Source organism: Prionailurus viverrinus, chromosome B4 (assembly GCF_022837055.1).
Source record: "Prionailurus viverrinus isolate Anna chromosome B4, UM_Priviv_1.0, whole genome shotgun sequence".
Classification (NCBI taxonomy): Eukaryota; Metazoa; Chordata; class Mammalia; order Carnivora; family Felidae; genus Prionailurus; species Prionailurus viverrinus.
The window spans coordinates 74,265,951-74,287,375 of NC_062567.1; the positions used below are offsets into that span (position 1 = coordinate 74,265,951).

At 35.4% G+C, this 21,425-nt stretch overlaps 1 protein-coding gene across 11 annotated transcripts in view; it reads left to right on the forward strand.

Annotated features, from left to right (window-relative positions):
• LARP4 (La ribonucleoprotein 4) overlaps window positions 1–21,425 on the forward strand; it is a 66,336-nt gene that overhangs the window by 15,472 nt on the left and 29,439 nt on the right. For 7 of the 11 annotated variants that reach the window (XM_047865011.1, XM_047865013.1, XM_047865012.1 and 4 more), the window contains 7 exons: window positions 4,159–4,306; window positions 4,937–5,110; window positions 7,400–7,475; window positions 12,025–12,161; window positions 14,695–14,798; window positions 18,189–18,299; window positions 19,139–19,192. In XM_047865011.1, coding sequence (XP_047720967.1) covers window positions 4,159–4,306; window positions 4,937–5,110; window positions 7,400–7,475; window positions 12,025–12,161; window positions 14,695–14,798; window positions 18,189–18,299; window positions 19,139–19,192 — 804 coding nt within the window. Of the gene's footprint in view, window positions 1–495; window positions 567–4,158; window positions 4,307–4,936; window positions 5,111–7,399; window positions 7,476–12,024; window positions 12,162–14,694; window positions 14,799–18,188; window positions 18,300–19,138; window positions 19,193–21,425 lie in introns of all 11 variants that reach the window. The other 4 variants (XM_047865014.1, XM_047865010.1, XM_047865019.1 and 1 more) reach the window with 3 other exon arrangements.

The window sequence follows — 21,425 nt, forward strand, 5'->3', positions numbered from 1 at the left end:
AAAAACTGACAGTATTGGTTGAAATATTTTTTTGAGTTTTTTTTTTTCTAAGTTTGTGTATTTTGAGAAAGAGTACATGTGTGCGAGTGGGGGAAGGGCAGAGAGCTAGAGAGAGACTTCTAAGCAGGCTCTGCCCTATGAGCACAGAGCCCAATCAGGGGCTCAGTCATGACCTGAGTTGAAATCAAGAGTTGGACACTTGGGGCACCTGGGTGGCTTAGTCGGTTGAGCGTCTTTGACTCAGGTCATGATCTCACACTCCTAGGTTCGAGCCTTGCTTTGGGCTCTGTGCTGACAGCTCAAAGCCTGGAGGCTTGCTTCGGATTCTGTGTCTCCCTCTCTCTCTGCCCCTCCCCCACTCGCACTCTGTCACACTCTCTCCCTCTCTCTCTCAAAATAAACATAATAATAAAAAATTAAAAAAAAAGAGTTGGACACTTAACTGACTGAGCCACCCAGGCACCCCTAAAAAAGTTTTTTTTTTTTTTAAAGCAGTGCTTTAAGTTGGCAAGAAAGCAAATGAAGTCTTCAGACCAAAAATAATTAAAAAGTACTCATCCAAAGAGGTAAGCAGGTCATAAATGTAGAGCTACTCTTAATGCATCTGTTGATTCTTACTGGCCCAGAGCTTTGGTTTTAATTGGCAGTGCTTAGAGACAGGACACATGGTAAAAAAAAAAAAAAAAAAAAAAAAAAAAAAAGATCGGGGGAGGGCGGGGGGGAGAGTGAGCTTTCCCAGAGAAAAGGAAACTTGTCAGGTTTAGCTGTGACTCTGGATTGGTGAGGCAGTGGTATTCCCTAGTAATTCTAACCACAGATGTTCTTTTTGCAAAGTAGAGCTAAAATTCACACAAGTTGTTACCCAAAAAATCATGTTGAAAATTAAAGGAATACCAGATTGGTAGTTTTATAAACTGTGCAGTCATCTAACAGAGGGAAAACAAGTCCTCTCCTAAAGAGCATATTTAAAAAATTTTTTTAATGTTTGTTTATTTTTGAGAGAGCATGAGCGGGGGAGGGGCAGCGAGAGGGAGACAGAATCTGACGCAGGCTCCAGGCTCTGAGCTGTCAGCACAGAGACGACATGGGTCTTGAACTCAAGAGCTGTGAGACCTTGACCTGAGTCAAAGGCGGACGCTCAACTGACTGAGCCACCCAGGCGCCCCTAAAGAGCATATTTTAAACATAATGTTCAAAATTCCCACAAATAAAGTTCCAAGGAAAATGGGCTTACAATATAAAATCATAAAGCACGTAAGTCATAATGAGCATGGTTTAGCAGAAACAACAGGTCACAAAATCAAACCCTCAAAGATTGCAGATAGTGAATTTATCAAGTTCAGACTATAAAATTAGAATAATATGCTTAAAGGAAGGAAGATACTGAAAAGATGATCAAGAAACAGAACATCAGATAGATTTGATAAAAGAACCAAAAAGAACTTCAAGAAATGAAAATTATAAAAAGAACTTATAAACTTATTGGAAAAGTTAAGTTCATTTTGGAAGTAGATGAAGAGAGAATTGATGAAATGGAAGAAATACCATAAATCGCTCAGGATGTAATTTCTTGAAAGACAAGGAAATGGAAAATAGGAAAGAGATTGATACAAAGAGAGGTGGAACATAGTATGAGAAAGTACAAAATATTTTATTGGCATTCCAGAAGGAAGTAATAGAGCAGTTAGTTGGTGAAGAGGCAAAGTTTGAAGAGCTATACTTGGGAATTTTACAGAGTTGATGCATCAGATTTCAAAAGAGCACAGTGAATCCTAAGTAGATTAAATAAAGAATTTCACACTTAGACTGATGATTGTAAAACTGCAAATCACCACTGACAAAAATTGAGCAAAGAGAGATTAGGAACGATAGCTAGACTAATAGCTGGTTTCTGATCAGTAACAGTACAAAACAGAAGACAGTGGGGATATCTTTAATAACCTGAAAGGGAATGTGTGCCTAGTAAGAATTCTTTATACAAAAAAAAAAAAAAAAAGAATTCTTTCTATAGCAGAGGTAGAGGGTAAAAATATTTTCAGGGAGGGGTGCCTGGGTGGCTCAATTCTGTTGGACATCTGACTTCGACTCAGGTCATGATATTGTGGTTCATGGGTTTAAGCCCTGTGTTGGGCTCTGTGCTGGCAGCTCAGAGCCTCGAGCCTGCTTCAGATTCTGTCTCCGAAGCTCTCTGCCCCTTCTCCCTCCTGCCCCCCTCAAAAATAAATAAACATTTAAGAAAATATTTTCAGGGAAACCACAACTTAAAGAGTTTACTACAAAAAAATTTTTTTTTCTGAATGATGTCTTTGGTGGAGAAGGAAAGAATGATGTTCAAAGATTTTCATCAGCATTTATGTAAATTTAATAAATATTGACTGGTATAAGAAAATAATGGGATATATTACATATATACATACAGGCACAAGACGTGTAAAATAGTCTTTGATGTTAATGTACTAGGCACTATAACATTTATGCTCTGATTTGAAAAAATGTTTTTTAAGTTTTATATTTTTTATGATTCGAATTTAAGGTAATATTTTAATGGAATGCTTTATAAGGGAAAAAAAAACCTTGATCAGAGTATTGTAGCAGATTGTGTTCCTCTCTAGCCCACATCTATGTTTATGCACTTTTTGCAGTTGTAATAATCTGTGAGTTGTAATCATTTGTTGTTAATATTAACTTCGTACTTAGTCTCTGTATGTCTTTAGTTGGATATATGATTTCTCATTTAATAGGTTATCTGTAAAAGGGAGACACTGATGTAAGTACTAATTCCTCCAGAATTGCTTAACATGTTTGCTTTTGTTATTGTGGTGGTTATGGGTTTTTTCACTTCATTTTGTGAATGCATTTTTCATTTTGACATTTTCATATTTGGTCAACCCTAGGATGCACATTGTTGCACACTGTAAACTTCTCTGGCAAATGGGATACATCTTAATAGTATTTGATGTCACAGTTTTAATATACAGCAATTTTTTCTTTGATTTAGTAGTACCCCTTTAGATTTTATAAAATATGGTCGTGTATCTTTATAATTTTGAATGGCTGTGCAATACTTTACCTAGAAAGTGTATCATAACTTCCCTTGTTCCTGGTTTTTTTGACTGGGTTATTTCTGTTTGTTCGCTCTTACAAATAATGCTAATAGAATATGAGTGCACCATTTTATATAGTCTTATATAGTCTCCAGTAAAGAATGAGTTTGCAAATTTTATGCTAATGTGGGAATTATTTTTAAGTACTTTGCTAATCTAATAGGTGTTAAGTGGTACTTTTGTCATGAAATGTGAGATCTTGACCTGAGGCAAAATCAAGAGTCTGACAGTTAACCAACTGAGCCACTCACAGCCCCAAGATTTTAAGTTATGTCTGCACCCAATGTGCAGGTTCAAACACACAACTTCAGGATCAAGAATTGCATGCTCTACTGACTTAGCCAGCCAGACACCCCACATTGCTGTTTTTGATGTGGGAAAAATTTCCAAATGTTACAATTGTTTAGAGTCAAAGGTCTCTATCACAGTGTAGATGGCAATAAGAATTATATACTTTGGAAAATCATTCTAGATACGTAAAATATTTGCTCTAAATATATAAAAATAAGCCAAAGATAGGTGAATAGTTTGAATAAATTTTATGACAAATGCAAGTAGATTGAGGTAAAGCAGCATTTCTGTATTAATTGTTTATAGAGATATATTTTTTATTGTATAGGTAGCTAAATTTTATACATACACATTCAAGTCCATCTACTTAAAAAGATTTATTGTCAAGTTGAGCCCAATACTTTAAATTATTATTTAATATTTATTATTACTTAATATGATTGGGGTTTCCTTCACATTTAAGTAATAGAAAAGTCCATTAAAGAGGTGACTATGTGGCTCAGTCGGTTAAGCATCTGACTTCGGCTCAGGTCATGATCTCATAGTTCTTGAGTTTGAGCCCCGCATCGGGCTCTGTGCTGACAGCTCAGAGCCTGGAGCCTGCTTCCGATTCTGTGTCTCCCTCTCTCTCTGCCGCTCCCCCACTCACACTCTTGTCTTTCTCTCAAAAATAAAGATTAAAAATAGACAAGTCCATTATCTAAAATTGTAATTTTAATACACTGACTTTTAAAATTTACAAATAGATCTTTTGATTATTTAGCAGGTAACATCTAAAGGAACCGGTTTAAATCCTAATGCCAAAGTATGGCAAGAAATTCCTTCTGGAAATACTGATGCCACTCCAGTAACTCATGGAACTGAAAGCTCTTGGCATGAAACAGCAGCAACATCAGGGTCTCATCCTGAGGGTAAGTCCTAAATATTTCATCAGAACAAATCATATTTTGGTTAAATATATGGTCAAACCAGTTTATAGAACTTTGGGGTACATCTTTTGATTATTTGATTAAATATATTTATAAATGTTTAATAGGCAGTTTGTACACAGTTCTTATTTTTAGTATGAATGGGTTATCACTAGTTTCAAATAGTAGCTGTGTCTTTGGGTCTAGCATTTAACCCACTTATAATATGGTATTTATAAATTAATTTTGATATACCATCATTGGCAATGCTATTTAGTCACTGTTTGACCTTGGGTAAATGACTTCTCTGTGCTTGTTTCCTTCATCTGTAAAACAGTAATAATAATTACTTTTGGCATAGGATTTTCTGAGAATTAAATGAATTAAGTGCATGTGGCTCTCTGATACATAGATAGTGCTATATGAGTTTAAACTATTGTTAATCATTTTAGCTTATCCATAAGGGTCAAAACTTATCTCCCTTGGGAAGAGAATTCTTACTAAAACCATGCGGACATTGCCCAACTGGTAGAATTCTTTAAAATCTTACTATAAAAGACATAGTGCCCAGAGTTCCTAAAGATAGGATTTATTGAATTTCTATTTACTGTCATTATATATTTTTTAATACAGGTAATACGGAGCTTTCAGATGATATGTGTAAGGAATACGAAGTAATGTATTCATCTTGTGAAACCACCAGAAATACTATAGGCATTGAAGAATCAACTGATGGAATGATTTTAGGGCCAGAAGATCTGAGTTACCAAATATATGACGTTCCTGGTAAACTTTATGCTTGTATTGGTAAAATGAGCATTTGGTAAACTAGTGTTTTTTCCCCTTACAGTTTCTTTATTATTGTTCTAATAAACCTATGGCATGGATCAATCTGCTTTATTTGAAAAGAACTGTATGGTAATAAAATGTTAGATGATTTTTATAAATACTGTTTTCAAAAGGGCAAACATGAAGATTGTAATTTATTTTTTAAAGTTTGTTTTTTTGAGGAGAGAGAGACAGAGCATGAACTGGGGAGGGGCAGAGAGAGAGGGAGACACGATCAGAAGCAAGCTCCAGGCTCTGAGCTGTCAGTGCAGAGTCCGAAGTGAAGCTTGAACTCAGAAGCCGTGAGATCATGACCTGAGGGGAAGTCACGCTTAAGCAGCTGAGCCACCCAGGTGTCCTGAAAATTGTAATTCAAAAGAATGTTTAGAGAAAAGATCCTGTTTAGGAGAGTGTGAAATTAAAGATAAAAGGGAAAAATAGTCAATATAGTGAAAATAGACCTCAATTATAATTTTTCAGAGTCCCAAGTTTCTTGATCTATTAGTTGGGATCAGTGCAAGTTCTGTCAATTTTCCCATTACTTCTGTCAGTGTGAAATGCATTTATAGATGTGAAATTGCAGGGATTAATTTTGAGAAAATCACAGTATTAAAAACATGGTTCTTCTGCAATTCAACTTGTGAAACATATTTTTTCACATTTATAAAACTAGCATGGGTTAGTAGTTGCCTAAATTTAAAATGGATGAGATTTAAAAGAAACTAAAAATGGACCATAGACCCCAACTACCTAACTTAATCTTTCTGACTTAAAGGATCTCTTTGGAAAATACATGTAATAGGGAATACTCTCTTCTATTGCTGCTTAGTTCTTTGACTTCAGTCAAGGTGTACAAACCTTTGTCCTCAATTTCCTTATTTATTGTAAACATTTGGACTAGATTTCTAAGTTTTGTCAGCTTGTAAGTTGATTCCTGAAGTAGCATTGGTGGTATTTCCATATAATAATTTAAGGTGGTAGGTTCTCCTCCCTACTTGTGGTCATAATATACTTAACCACTGGGTACTTTAAACATAGAGTTGGTTTAAGTAATGTGGCAACCAGTTCGTATTTTAATAAGTTTGCTGTAATGACATTGAAAAGTTAAATGAAGTTCTTGCTTATTTAACACACTTGGGTGGTTAGATTTTGTATTAGAAAGATTGCATATACATGGAAATAGAATGCTTCTTTTTTTAAAAAATTTTTTTAATGTCTTATTTACTTTTGCGAGAGAGACAGAGTATGAGCAGGGGAGGAGCAGAGAGAGAGGGAGAGAGAGAATCCCAAGCAGGCCTCAGGCTTTCATTGTGGAGCCCGATGTGGGGCTTGAAATAAGGAACTGTGAGATCACGACCTGAGCAGAGATGAAGTGTCGGACGCTTAACTGACTGAGCCACCCAAGTGCCCCTTATATTCATCTTTAATGACGTTAATCTAATATCTAATACTACTTTGAATTTTGAGTAATAAGACAAGGTAGTGGTAAAATCATGCACAGAATTTATTTATCTTTATGCACATTCTTTGTCTATACATTTAAAGGAAATTAGCCTAATCACTAATGCTTTTTAAGAAGAGGACAAATTACATGCTTTGAGTGTGTAATGTTTTGTGTAAGATTCTAATGAAAGAGTGATGGTTTTCCAGGCTTGAGTCCTGGAGGGGAAAGAAAAGTCTTGTTCTGGGTTTAAATAATATAATCATAGAAGGCTGTTAGAGAGTTGATCTGAAACTTTGGCTGTTTGAATGTTTTAAATATTCCTAGGAAGATAAAGTGCTCTAAAATAAAGGAATGAAAAGAAAAGAGTATTAAGAGAAGTTTAAGAAGTATAAATAACATCAGATTTAGTATCAATAATACAGATGTGGAGAAATATATACATATATCCCAATTTATCTAGTTCCTTCAAATTTAGATTACTGTTACTTTTGTTCTTTGAGCTTTCATTAAAGGAATAAGTAGTTATCACATTTTAAAAGTATTTAGGGTAGTATTTTACAGAAAGCCAAGTATTTTTAGTATTCATGGTGCTTTGTTCATTTCTTGATAAAATAATTTTTAAACTGATCTGAAATTTATCTAAAGAAAGAATAGATAGGTGGAAAGAAATTAGACTTTGTGCTAACTAAATTTTAAAAATAATAGTTTTGTCATGAATTTTAATTTGTACATACTTTGTGACTTATTCTGAGTACAACAATTTGTAATATTTACCACCTACGGTAATTTGATATTAACTTTTTTCCTTTGTTTTCTACCTTCAGGAGAAAGCAGTTCAGCAATTTCTACAGAAGACCTAAAAGAATGTCTGAAGAAACAATTAGAATTCTGTTTCTCCCGGTACAGTATTCATTTTTTTTTTTAATTGATATTTCTCACTTTTTGCATTGTTCGGTTAGTAGATGTTAAATACCCATGAAATAGAGTGGAAGAATGGTGGTTTTAATTCCCTTCAGTGATGTATTTTGGTATTATTCTTTAATATATTTATTAACTAGGTTTAAAGATGTAATCTCTAATTGGATATGCAAAAAGGATCTAGTCTTAGTAGGAAGGTAATTAAATTACTGGATTGGATTACTTTTGGATAGGATATTAGATACTTTTCCTATGAACATATTCAGGTTTAGGGTTCTCAAAAAAGTGGGTTATCTCTTAATTTATATTTTTTAGTAGTTGGCTCTTGTAACCTTTGATCATAGAGTTACTTTTAGCAAGATAGGTGGATGGGCATAGAATTTATGTTACCAGTACCTTCTATTAGATAAGGAGTTCTTTCAGGCAGACGTTTCAAGATGTCTTATTTACAGATAATTATGTAGGTATATCTACAGCTTAGATGTCATAAAACTTTAGTATGTAAAACTGCCCCTTTCAAAATAAACAGAGAAGTTTGGATATGCATGCAAATGTAATGTTTTCTATTTATCCTGTATATCGTGAGAGGTAGGACCAAGTAAACCAGTTTTTCAAGCTAGAAACCTGGATTTTATCATAGACTTTTTTATATTCTTTTTTTTTTTTTTTTAATTTTTTTTTTTTTTTCAACGTTTATTTATTTTTGGGACAGAGAGAGACAGAGCATGAACGGGGGAGGGGCAGAGAGAGAGGGAGACACAGAATCAGAGACAGGCTCCAGGCTCTGAGCCATCAGCCCAGAGCCCGACGCGGGGCTCGAACTCACGGACCGCGAGATCGTGACCTGGCTGAAGTCGGACGCTTAACCGACTACGCCACCCAGGCGCCCCGACTTTTTTATATTCTTGACTCACGTTTAATTGACTCTTTATCCTAAATAGCTCCTTTCTTTTCCCCTCCTTTTTATTCTTTGCCTTTATAGTCTAGTACAGGATAAAAGAATAAAAGCAAGAGCCTTCTGTCTTTTCTCTAGTCATTTGTGCTTACAATTCATTTTCTATAATATACTTGTAATATTTATTTATTTATTTATTTTACATTTACTTGGTTTTTTTTTAACGTTTTTATTTATTTTTGAGACAGAGAGAGACAGAGCATGAATGGGGGAGGGGCAGAGAGAGAGGGAGACACAGAATCGGAAGCAGGCTCCAGGCTCCGAGCCATCAGTCCAGAGCCCGACGCGGGGCTCGAACTCACGGACCGTGAGATCGTGACCTGAGCTGAAGTCGGACGCCCAACCGACTGAGCCACCCAGGCGCCCCAACATTTATTTGTTTTTTGAGAGACATAGAGAGACAGAGCACAAGTTGGGGAGGGGCAGAGGGAGAAGGAGACATAGAATCTAAAGCCGGCTCCAGGCTCTGAGCTGTCAACACAGAGCCCAACAAGGGGCTCGAACTCACAAACTGTGAGATCGTGACCTGAGCCGAAGTCGGATGCTTAACCGACAGCCACCCAGGCGCCCCTGTAATAGTTATTTAAACATCTTTGCCTACTAACTGGATAGTGTGTATCTGCTTATATTTCTGAGTTTTTCTCATGTTTCCCTGTCATAATTTCCTGCCTTTTTGCATGTCTTATAAATTTTGATTATATACTGGACATTACATATTAAAAAAGCTAGGAGTTGTAAGTCATGTAATTTTCCCCTCTAGACAAGACTTGAGTTTTTCTTCAGGTAGGCAGAAGCAGATTGATAGCTTCAATCCAGTCAGGAGTTGAGCTAGGTTAGTGCTGAGCAGCCACTTTTTTTTTTTTTTTTTTTAATATATTGCACAAGCAGAAGAGGGACAGAGAGAGAGGGGCAGAGAATCCCAAGCAAGCTCCACCTTGTCAGCACAGAGTGCACTGTGGGGCTCCATCTCGACGACCATGAGATCTTGATCTGAGCTGAAATCAAGAGTCAGATGTCCAGCTGACACCCAGGTGTCTCTCAGCCACTTTAATTAGACTCCGTCTACCTCTGATTTATCTCTGTTCCTTAGGCATGACCTTTTCAGCCTTTTGATTCAGAAGTTGTCCTTTTCCTGTTACCTTCAGTCCTAAAACACCAAGGAAGATTCAGTCTGTTCTTGAGAGGTTTGAGATTAGCTCTTTAGTCTCTTAACCCGTAAGCTTCCAAACCTGGCAAATGTCTTATGGCGGAGACCTGTCTTGTTTGATGCAAGTTTCCTCCTTCCACTGGAACTTGCACAAAACCACAGAGATATTACAGTGCCTTTTCAGCCGGGCTCCCAGTCTCCCATCTTCCTCCTTTGAACTCGAAAACATCATATGGAGGGAAATCTGCTGCATGTTAGGAGCTCCTTTAGTTTCCAGTTCATAGTGCCAGTCCTGTGCAACTGCCTAAAGCTCTGCTGGTTTCCCCCTGGTCCCAGATCTGCAAATTCCCTCAGGAACGAAAGAACATCTTTCTGGAATATCATTTTGTCATTGTAGCTTCTCTCTTTTATCTCCAAAAGCATGGTTTTATAATTTAGCTAGTCTTTTTTTTTTTTTTTTTTTTCAACGTTTATTTATTTTTGGGACAGAGAGAGACAGAGCATGAACAGGGGAGGGGCAGAGAGAGAGGGAGACAAGAATCGGAAACAGGCTCCAGGCTCTGAGCCACCAGCCCAGAGCCCGACGCGGGGCTCGAACTCACGGACCGTGAGATCGTGACCTGGCTGAAGTCGGACGCTTAACCGACTGCGCCACCCAGGCGCCCCTAGCTAGTCTTTTTTAGTTGTTGCAGTAGGAGCTCTGGCTTGGCATGATCTACCACGTCCTACTCAGAACTCTGATACCATTCAAACCAGCTGTGCGATTGACATTTGTAGCTCAGCAGAATTGTTATTAATACATATTGGGTATTACTCATGAGTAGTCAAATCATATATGGGATTTATATCTATTAATTTGACTTTTGACAAGATAGAGTTTCTTTAAGAGTTTGACACAAGATTTATTAAGAACAGACATGCTGAAGTTCAGAATTGATTTAGGATACAACGTCTTAGTTGTATAAATATTCTGTTTATAGTTGTCTTATTTTTCAGTTCTTAAAGAATATCTTGATGAAGGTGCTATTACTGTGTTTCTCCTTTTATGCTAAAGTGAGTTTAACCTTTACTGATATCTTCTCTATTTTTTGCCCCCCAAATAACCTGTTAACCAGTAGTAGTAATTACTACTTTATTTTAATAAAACTTGAAGATAAAGGCGTTTGATCCTACTCTTTGCCAGGCAGTAGAGCATTGAAATACATTTTGGGAGCACCTGGCTGGTGATCAGTAGACATGTGACTCCTGATCTTGGGTTGTGAGTTCTAGCCCTGTATTGGGTGTAGAGGTTGCTTAAAAATAAAATCTTTAAAAAAAAAAAAAACAAAACATTTTGAATGACAGAGATCCTTCATGGAACCTGTATTCTGGCTGGAGGAGACAAACATAATAAACCATAATAAATAAACAGCTTAAACGTTTGTTAAGTGATAAGTGCTATGGAAGAAAATTAGAGCACTGTAAGTAAGGGAAGGGGAATCGAGTGCTTGGATGATTTCTGTTTTAAATAGGGTCATTGAGAAAAGGTGGCTTTTAAGTAGAGACTTCTATCTATTTATAACCAAACTACTTCAAAGATCTGATGTGAAGAAGACAGCATGAGTTTGATTTTATTTCATTTTGTTACATAAGGTTTTATGTCTAAGATATATCTTTTATATCTTTTTATATCTTTTTAAATGTATTTTAAAGAGTCTTTTAAATGTTTTAGTTTTAAATTTATTACTGAAATTTAAATTAAAAAAATCAAACATAAAAAATGGAAACATTTAGAAATTTTATTTATTTTTTTTTTTTTAATTTTTTTTTTTTTCAACGTTTATTTATTTTTGGGACAGAGAGAGACAGAGCATGAATGGGGAGGGACAGAGAGAGAGGGAGACACAGAACCGGAAACAGGCTCTAGGCTCTGAGCCATCAGCCCAGAGCCCGACGCGGGGCTCGAACTCACGGACCGCGAGATCGTGACCTGGCTGAAGTCGGACGCTTAACCGACTGCGCCACCCAGGCGCCCCTGAAACATTTAGAAATTTTAAATCCTTTACAGTCCAACCCATGGTTGAAGCTATAATTTTTCTCATATGAATATTCTAACATCAGTGATAAAGTGTTTATAAGATGGAACTACACTGTATGTAATATTTTGTAATATACTTTTCAATTTAATATTAAACCTCTTTCCATATCAATATAATTCTATAAAGTTCAAAACTTTTTCAGAACTATTGGCCTGATGTATTTGGGGGTTCAGAAACTTTCTGGAAGTTGTTAGAGTATCCTGTTGTATATTATGTGTTTTTATAGTTCACTGTATTGTTTCTGATGGCATGATTTTGTTTTCCTAGACTAAGTGACAAAAATGAATAAGGCACCTCTTCAGGTGCCTTTTAAGAATTGTTTTATAGGACTCTTCTGTTTATTTCTTTCAGAGAAAATTTATCAAAGGATCTTTACCTGATATCTCAAATGGACAGTGATCAGTTCATCCCAATTTGGACAGTTGCCAACATGGAAGAAATAAAAAAGCTGACCACAGACCCTGATCTAATTCTTGAAGTCCTGAGATGTATGTAAATCATACCTTTTAGCTTAATTTTTAAAGTCAAAAGGCTGAATATTCTTTTGATTTCTGGTTATGCAGGGTTTTTTGGTTTTGTGTTTGTTTGCCATTTATTTACTTTATTTATTTTAATGTTTGTTTATTTTTGAGATAAAAAGTGTATAAGCCGGGGAAAGGCACAGAGAGAGGGAGACAAAGAATCCCAAGCAGGCTCCACACCGTTGGTGCAGAGGCCGACATGGGGCTCAAATTCATGAACTATTCTTTTTTTTTCTAACGTTTTTTATTTTATTTTTTTGACAGAAAATGAGAGAGTGGGGAGGGGCTGAGAGAGAGGGAGACACAGAATCTGAAGCAGGCTCCAGGCTCTGAGCTGTCTGCACAGAGCCTGATGTGGCTTAAACCCACAAACCACGAGATCATGACCTGAGCCGAAGTCGGACCCTTAGCCAAATGAGTCACCCAGATGTCCCTCAAACTCAAACTGTGAGATCATGACCTGAGCCAAAACCAAGATTTGGACACTTAACCGACTGAGCCACCAAGGCGCCCATTTGCCATTTATTTTTATTTTTTTTAATTGTAATTGGCATACAATGTTATATTAGTTTCAGGTATACAGCATCATGATTTGACAATTCCATACAGTAATAAGGTCTGCTCATCAGGCAGGGAATTGTTAACTCTTTATTTTTTGTTATTCTGTTCCAATAATTTATTTTTACTGACTTGGTATTTAGCTTCTATATCATTTCTATACCTTGGTTGTTTGTCTGAATACCCACTTACATGTTGGTTTGCGAGCATAATTCATTCCAGAACCATGTTTGTAATCCAAAGCACTTGTATATAAAAGCGAATTTCAAGAACTATTGCCTCAGTTGTGATCATGTGACATTTGGCGTCACGTACTACTTGTATTGCAAGGCGTTGCTTGTTTATCAAGTTAAAATTTATTAGAAATGTTTACTCGCCTTGTGGAACACTTGCAGAACAAGTTACTTGCAATCCAAGGTTTTCTATGTAAGCAATTATATATCACTTTTCTGGGCTATCAGAAAGTTATTTGTATCATTGTCACACCTTCTAAACAATCTGTTTCAAACTTTTGAACCCAAGTAGTACATTTTACATTAGAGCCCAGTACACACACCACATACCCATACGCAACTGAAATGTTAATTATGCAGATTAATACTAAATGCTTGTAGTTAACCCCTTTTATTTCCTAAATTGATTTCACAGGCTGTTAAAAGAATTGCTAAACTAAACTAAAAATTATAGTTTGATAAATAGTACTCTAAAGTTTAATAAAGAATTTCAGGTTCTAAGCATTTTTATTTTTATTTATTTTTAATTTTTTTTAACATTTATTTATTATTGAGAGACACGGAGCATGAGCAGGGGAGGGGTAGAGAGAGGGGGAGACACAGAATCTGAACCAGGCTCCAGGCTCTGAGCTGTCAATACAGAGCTCGACTCAGGGCTTAAACTCACAAACTGAGATCATGACCTGAGCCGAAGTCGGTCGCCTAACCAACTGAGCCACACAGGCGCCCCTGGTTATAAGCATTTTTAATAGAGCTTGTGTCTTCTATCAGTGTTTCTTGGTAACCTCTCTTACCAAAGTTTTAACTACTTGCCTGAATAAAGGCAGGTCTTCACTTTTATTTGAAATATATTGTTAAAAAATGTTTAAAAGTTAAATATACCAAGTCCAATAGTAGACTTATATCGGAATAGAGGATTTCCATTCTCAGAGGGCTAAATACATTTATGAAATCTCTGATTGGTTTGTGCAATGGTTTCTTAAGATGAGCCAGTCTTCTCATCCGAAGAAAGTCAGCTAAGAGACCAGCAGAATCCTCTACCTCTGAGGGAACCTAGTACTTCCACCCAACACTTCTTCCCTGTTCTGTTTTATACTGACTGCTTACCTGTTCAGAGAAATATGGCATATTATCTCTCTGAAGAGACTACAAATAAAAGTTTGGGCTATGTGGTATTATCTTCATTAAATATTTCCTCAAAATCAGCATCTAAGAGATGGCTTCTAAGTGTCTGTAATAGTATGTAAGAATAAATATGTTAACATCAAGGAAAAGTTAGAATTATTTGAGTATAATTCTTGGTTTAAGTGCTTCTTAGATTTTAAGAAGAATTTCTTCACATCAGAATGCAGTACTATAATCTGATTACAAGAGTGGAATGCAAAGACACTGATTTCATTATCTCCAGAAGTACAGAATTTGGTAACTGTACACGGGGTAATTACCGTGTAGATATGTATTGTATGCTCCTGAAAGTTTTTCAACCCCAATGCAGTGCCAAGACACAAAGTAGGTACTCTGTATTTGTTGAAAGAATAACACTTGACAGTGTTTTTTTTAATCTTTGTTAACTGTAATCTTTGGTTCTACAACATAATTTCTTAACCTCTGCTAATTTATTCACTTGGAAATAGAAATAAATAGTTTTTAATGACATTCTTAATATCTCTTCTTGTCATTTTTGAATGAAATATTTTTTTAAATTGCAGCTTCTCCCATGGTACAAGTTGATGAGAAGGGCGAGAAAGTGAGACCAAGTCATAAGCGTTGTATTGTGATTCTTAGAGAGATTCCTGAAACAACACCTATAGAGGTATTATTAAGCGTTGTTAAAGCTAAGTGTTCTTTAACTTTAAAGTGGAGGAGGTAAACAAGCAAAGTATAAGTCATTGGCCTCATATCAATCACTGTGTATACGTTAAATTTTTGTTTTGTAAATTCTGAAACACTGGAAGAATGGTATATTTTCAAAGTTAAAATATAAATAGGCTCTTTTGGGGACTTGATTCATCTGAAAGAATAAATTTAGGAATGAAGAAGAAAAATAGGAGTCAAGACTAATCGGAGTAGCTAACAAACATAAAACAAAGTTGTAACTGTAAAGATGGTGTAGTATAATAATAAAATAGGTACAATAATAAAATAAGTTTTGAATGAAACAGTATATCCAGAAATAGACCCTTTAATAAAATAGTTATGTATAATAACATTTATTTAATAATTAGGTTTTACCACGTGCTGTGCAGTGTACTTTATGGTTACTTAAAGCCTAAGGTTTTGTTATCTCTGTTTTATAGATAAAGTAACTGAGCCTTAGTATGGTGAAATAAGTTGCCTAAGGACATGAGGGCTCTTTAAATGAGTATCTGATTTGATCTCACTCTGATTTCAGAGCCCCTGTTTCAAAACCACTAAACCACAGAGGTACACACTAAATTGCCAAGTTAATAAGTTAGAGATGGGGAGAATTAATTAGTAACTTTTATGTGGTATTTACTGGCCATTTAAAACAGTTTTAGATTCTTGCCACCTAACAAATTTCACATATTAGTAGTTAATCTTTTTGCCCGGAGTCATTTCATTCACTATTAACTCTCCAGAATGAAGACTTCCTAAATTTAGAAACAGTGAAATTGGAAAAGAAACTGTCACTAGATAGAACTTCTATTTAAAAGTATGAACTATATGTCAAAAATAACAAATTGTAAGGAAAATTGCAGAATGGGAAGAATATTTGCATTATTTAGAAACAATGTAGAATATATGAGCCTGTACTCTAGAGCCAAGCTGCCTGGATTTGAGGCAGCTTGGCTCTAGAGTACAGGCTCATATATTTCAGCTTTTTACTTGCTAACTCTATGACCTTGGATTGTTGTGAGAATTGGCTTAGTATATAGAGAGCTCAGAGCAGTACTTGGCATGTGCAACAAATCTAAGATTAGCCATTATTATCATTTTTTATAGTTACTGTAATTTATATTCTGAATACATAAATCACACATACAAAAAATAGTAAAAGGAAAAAGGCAGCGACGTAATATTCATTAAAAAGAAAGGAAGTGAAGATGACTAAAATAGAGAAAGTCAGCCTGGTCAATAATCATGAAAATTCAGATTAAAATGAGGGATTTGGGGTGGTGACCTTAAAGGTTCCTGTCAGGTAGAACAAATTTTTTTTTTTTTTTTTGCTACTTGTGACCCAGACTGCTGTTTTTATACTTGGGAAAGTAAATCTATGAACTTAACTCTTCCTAAAGAATAATAAAGGCTGGAAATAAAGAAATTTTATTGATATTTAAATAAACAAATCAATTTTTTATGCATTGAAGGGGATTAGAAATATTTGGAGATTATGAATTTTGAAGATAGACATCAGTGGGTGGCAGTCTAATAGTTCCACAGGCAGTTTTACAAAAATGTAAATTATGGACTGGATGAGAATTTTACTAACTGAACTTGGTAGTATTTCACCGCTTTCACAAATGTCACAAAACTCAGTTGGTTGCACACTTACTTGTTTTTGAGTAGTATTGGCCCAAGAAAATTTCATCATAAGTAGAGACTTTTTTTTTTTTTTAATTCAGTGTAGTATAAATTTGAGGGAGTTAGGAGACAGGTTAGACTTCACTGTTACTATGTTTATTGTCCCATCAGCATAGTAATTACCTTTTTAAAAATTGATTTCTCATGATATTTTGTTATTTCGCGGGGCATTTTAACCTGTCCGATTCTTTCTGTTTGGGAGTTATTGGTTACTACTGAATTTCTCCTTGAACTCCAGTAGCTATTAGACCAAATGGAGTTTGGAAGCATACAAATCTGGGATTGAATTCTTCTTTATGATAATGTGTGTAGGTTAAACAGTTTGAGCTACCATTTCCTCAACTGTACAATAGAGATGATAAAAATCTTTAACACAGGGTTGTTTTCAGGATAAATCTGTGTCTTACTGAGCATGGTATTTCAGTAGATGTTCCCTTTCCCTCTATAACTCAAGAGTTACTTAATGTTGACTTCCAGTTGTTTTCTTTCTTTTCTTTTTATAAACTTCTTTCAAGCTGTTAATTGTTAACACAGTTCTGAGTTTTGGTAATCATCTTTTTTGAAATCCATATATTTTAGTTTTCAGTCACTGAAATTTCAGATTCAGTTAAGGAAAGGTGAAGATATCTTTCACAGAGTTCATGTCTGTGACTGATACAGATAGAGCATCTGGATTTAATTGAGAATGCATGAAAATAAACACTGAGCACCTAGAAAATGTTAATGGAGGATATACTGTTTTGTTTTTTTTTTTAAATGGAAGTCTAGAGAGATTTTACTGTTAGGGAAAGTTTAGCTTGCCACTAAGTAAAATGCTTGTTTTGCTTAGATTGTTTTTATTTTTTAATTTAAATCCAGGTTAGTTAACATATTCTCTAACAATGGTTTGAGTAGAATTTAGTGATTCATCGCTTATATAAACACCCAGTGCTCATCCCGACAAGTACCCTCCTTGATGCCCATCCCCTGTTTAGCCCATCCCCCCACCCAACACCTCTCCAGCAAACCCCAGTTCTTTGTATTTAAGAGTCTCTTATAGTTTGCCTCCTTCTCTGTTTTTATCTTATTTTTTCTTCCCTCCCCCTATGTTCATCTGTTTTGTTTCTTAAATTTCACGTACAAACGAAATCATATACTTGTCTTTCTCTGACTGATTTTACCTAGCATAATACATTCTAGTTCCATCCACGTTGTTGCATATGGCAAGATTTTACTCTTTTTGGTAACCAAGTAATATTCCATTGTATATATTTACCACATCTTTATTCATTCGTCAGTGGGTGGACATTTGGGCTCTCTCCATAATTTGGCTATTGTTGATAGTGCCGCTGTAAACATTGAGGTGCATGTGTTCCTTTGAATGAGCATTTTTGTATCCTTTGGATAAATAGTGCAGTTTCTGGGTAGTGTATCTATATTTTTAATTTTTTGTGGCAGTTTTGCTGATTTTAAGGTAAGATTCTATCTCTAAATCATATACAGAATGTATGTTTTAAGTATGCATATTTTTGTGTCAGAAGATAATCTACTCTCAGTAAAAGAATGGGCAGAAGGCATGACAGTTAATAAAAAGAAACAGAAAGGACCAGAAGACATGAAGGGGAAAAAATGACTATTGTTGATACACTTTTTAGAGTTAACTAAAGTTTTTCTTTTTTAGGAAGTTAAAGCCTTGTTCAAAAATGAAAACTGCCCCAAGGTGATAAGCTGTGAGTTTGCACACAATAGCAACTGGTATATCACTTTCCAGTCAGATACCGATGCACAACAGGTAAGAAGAAAACTTTTCTTCTGATTTGAAGTCCTGGTGGTAAAAGAAGTAGTAGTATGTTTTAATTGAGAAAATATGTGCTCACAGTAATATTTGTAAAGGCTATTAAGTACCTTGTTCACCTTTGTGGTTGTGCTTATTAATTGGTTTCCTTTTTGATCATTTTCCTAAAGCTTTTTCAATTTAAGAGCAGTTTGTTTCCTATCAAAAAGATTAACACACAATTTAAAAATTAACATGGGGATTGGGAACCATGTACTCAGTAGTTCCAGTGTGTACATACTAGGCCAGTAAATCTGCAACTTCCATTATGATTCTTGAAATTTTGACATTAATGATACTGCTCTTACTTGTCGTGTCCAACTTAAAGGGAAGTACTATTCCACTGAAACAAAAAACCAAAAATATATCTGATAACATTTTAAAACCACTCACTGATTGATTGATTGAGTTTTAAGTAAACACTACACCCAGCTTGGGGTTCCAGCTCATGTTAGATCAAGAGTTGCATGCACCACCAACTGAGCCAGCCAGACGCCCCACTGACTTTTTCTTTTTTTAAAATTCTTCATCTTATAAGGCTGTCTGAACCATTTTGAACGTTGTGCTTTTTTTTTTTTTGTAGTAATCCATAGTAGCCAATCTACAGTAAATGTGAATGTTAGCTGATGTGTTAATTATTTTTTTCATTCCTTATCACCTAGATAATGAAATTGACTTTAGAATTTTTTATTGTTTATTTTGGAGATAGTTGCTAGTACCATACTTTTGATAGAATAAAGATGGCTTTAAGAAAATGTTTGAATACTAATGAAAGTTCCTTTCTGCTTTGTTAACAGGCTTTTAAATACTTAAGAGAAGAAGTTAAAACATTTCAGGGCAAGCCAATCATGGTAAGAAACATTTTGTAAATAGAGGCTCGTGTAAAGCCTAAAAGTTTTTGTTGCTTGTCTGAGAATTTAAAAAACACAGATGGATGTTTTATTAAACCCGTAATGATTTTAAAGAAATTTCTGTCTCCTATGATGTGCTAGAAAATTAGTTGATAGGATAGCAATTCTTTCCAAAGATGTAACTTCAGACAGCATGAAGTTTTAGTTAGATGCTGATTGCTATCGTGGCAGATCATCTCAACTCTCAAAATGAGAAGCAGGAATGATTTTTTAGTAAAGATGGAAAACATTCTCAATACTGTCATCCTCATCTCAAAATTAACTGCATCACCACATTAACATTTGTCCTTGGGATCTGTCATTGATGGCACTTGTCCACTGTCTTTACAGGTCTAATCTTTTCTCAGATCCCATGAAATCTACCTTCAAAACTTCTTTCAATCATTACTGCCATTGTTTAGGCTTGAAACATTGTTTAGCCTTTTAAATGTTACGCCTTCAGCTTTCCCCCTAGTTTTCCATTCTCCAGTTGCTACTATAGCTACCATCTAAAACAGAATCCTAAGCATGCCCTTACTTTGAGATGGTACTCATTCTCTATGTAATATTCTTGTTATTATTTGTGATTGCAGTACATTGTCTTTAACTCTTAGTGAGCTCTTAATGTGTATCAGTTTCTGTTCTAAGCACTTTATTTGTATAGAGTCATTTAATTCTTATAAGAACTTAATGAGGCAGGTACTCTTGTTTTCTCCATTTTATGGCAAGGAAAAGTGAGGTGTGAGAAGTTACCTACCCAGTTTCACGCACCTGGTAAGTGGAAGAACCAGGATGAGAGAGGCTTACGTTTATTAAGAGATTATATGTCAGGCACTGTTCTAAGGACTTATTTAAATCTCATTATTGGTGTGTGGTAGCTAGTATTACTACTTTCCATATTAGAGATAAAGATGTCTGCTATTTGTCATTCTGTTTCCTCTGCTTCTCCCTGTTATCTTCCTTTCCTACTTGAGGCTATAGAGATACTCTTCTAGGTCTTCTAATAGCTTTAAAGTTTTATATGTCAGATTTAGGTCTAATACATCTGGAATTAATTTGATGTACAGGATACAATAGGAATTTAATTTTTTTCCATGTATGGAAAGGCAGTTGTCTCAACATATATTTGTTCAGTGGTCTTTTCCTTCCACAACTTGTGTGTAATGTTGAATCTATCAGCTCTGCTTTACATTGTCTATTCTATTAGTCTTTTCTTTATTGAACCAACATCACTGTTTTAATTACTATAGTTTTAGAATATCCTTATGCCCTTATGCAAAGCCTCCCTTATTCATTATTATTTTTTTTTTTTTTTAAGATTGTCTTGGTTACTCTTAAAGCCTTAGTTTTCCATATGAATTTTAGAGTGTTTGACTAATACTAATAACCAACCAAAGAAAAACTATATTGGAATTAATGGGATTGTGTTTCATTTACTGGGAACAGTTGGCAGTTTTACCCTGCAGTATTCAATATTGTGGTAACATTATTATGATACATTTTTCTGTTAACTCAGGTCTATTGTATTTTGTAATTACTTCCTTAAAGTAATTTTTGTTGCTTTCCCCCTCTCCATGGTATCTTAGTGACTTTTTTTAAAATGTCACTGCCTGGAGCGCTTGAGTGGCTTAGTCACTTAAACATCCAGCTTTTGATTTCAGCTCAGGTCATGATCTAAAGGTTGGTGGGTTTGAGCTCTGCACTGACAGCACGGAGCCTGCTTCGGATTCTGTCTCTTCCTCTCTCTCTCTGCTCCTTCCCTGCTCAGCCTTGCATGCTCACTTGCTCACTCTCTCTCAAAGTAAACTTAAAAAAAAATTTTTTTAAATGTTACTGTCTGCAGGAACCTTGCTGAATTCCTTTATCATATCTAATGGAGATTATGTGTCTGAGAGAGGATATCATCTACAAATAATCACTATTTTGATTATTCCTTATACCTCTCATTTCTTTCTTTCTTTCTTTCTTTCTTTCTTTCTTTCTTTCTTTCTTTCTTTTTTATTTATTTATTTAACATTTATTTATTGTTGAGTGACAGAGATAGAGCACCAGCAGGGCAGGGGCAGAGAGAGAGGGAGACAAACAATCCGAAGTAGGCTCCAGGCTCTGAGCTGTCCGCACAGAGCCCGACATGGGGTTCAAACTCCCGAACCGTGAGATCATGACCTGAGCATCAGTCGGATGCCTAACTGAC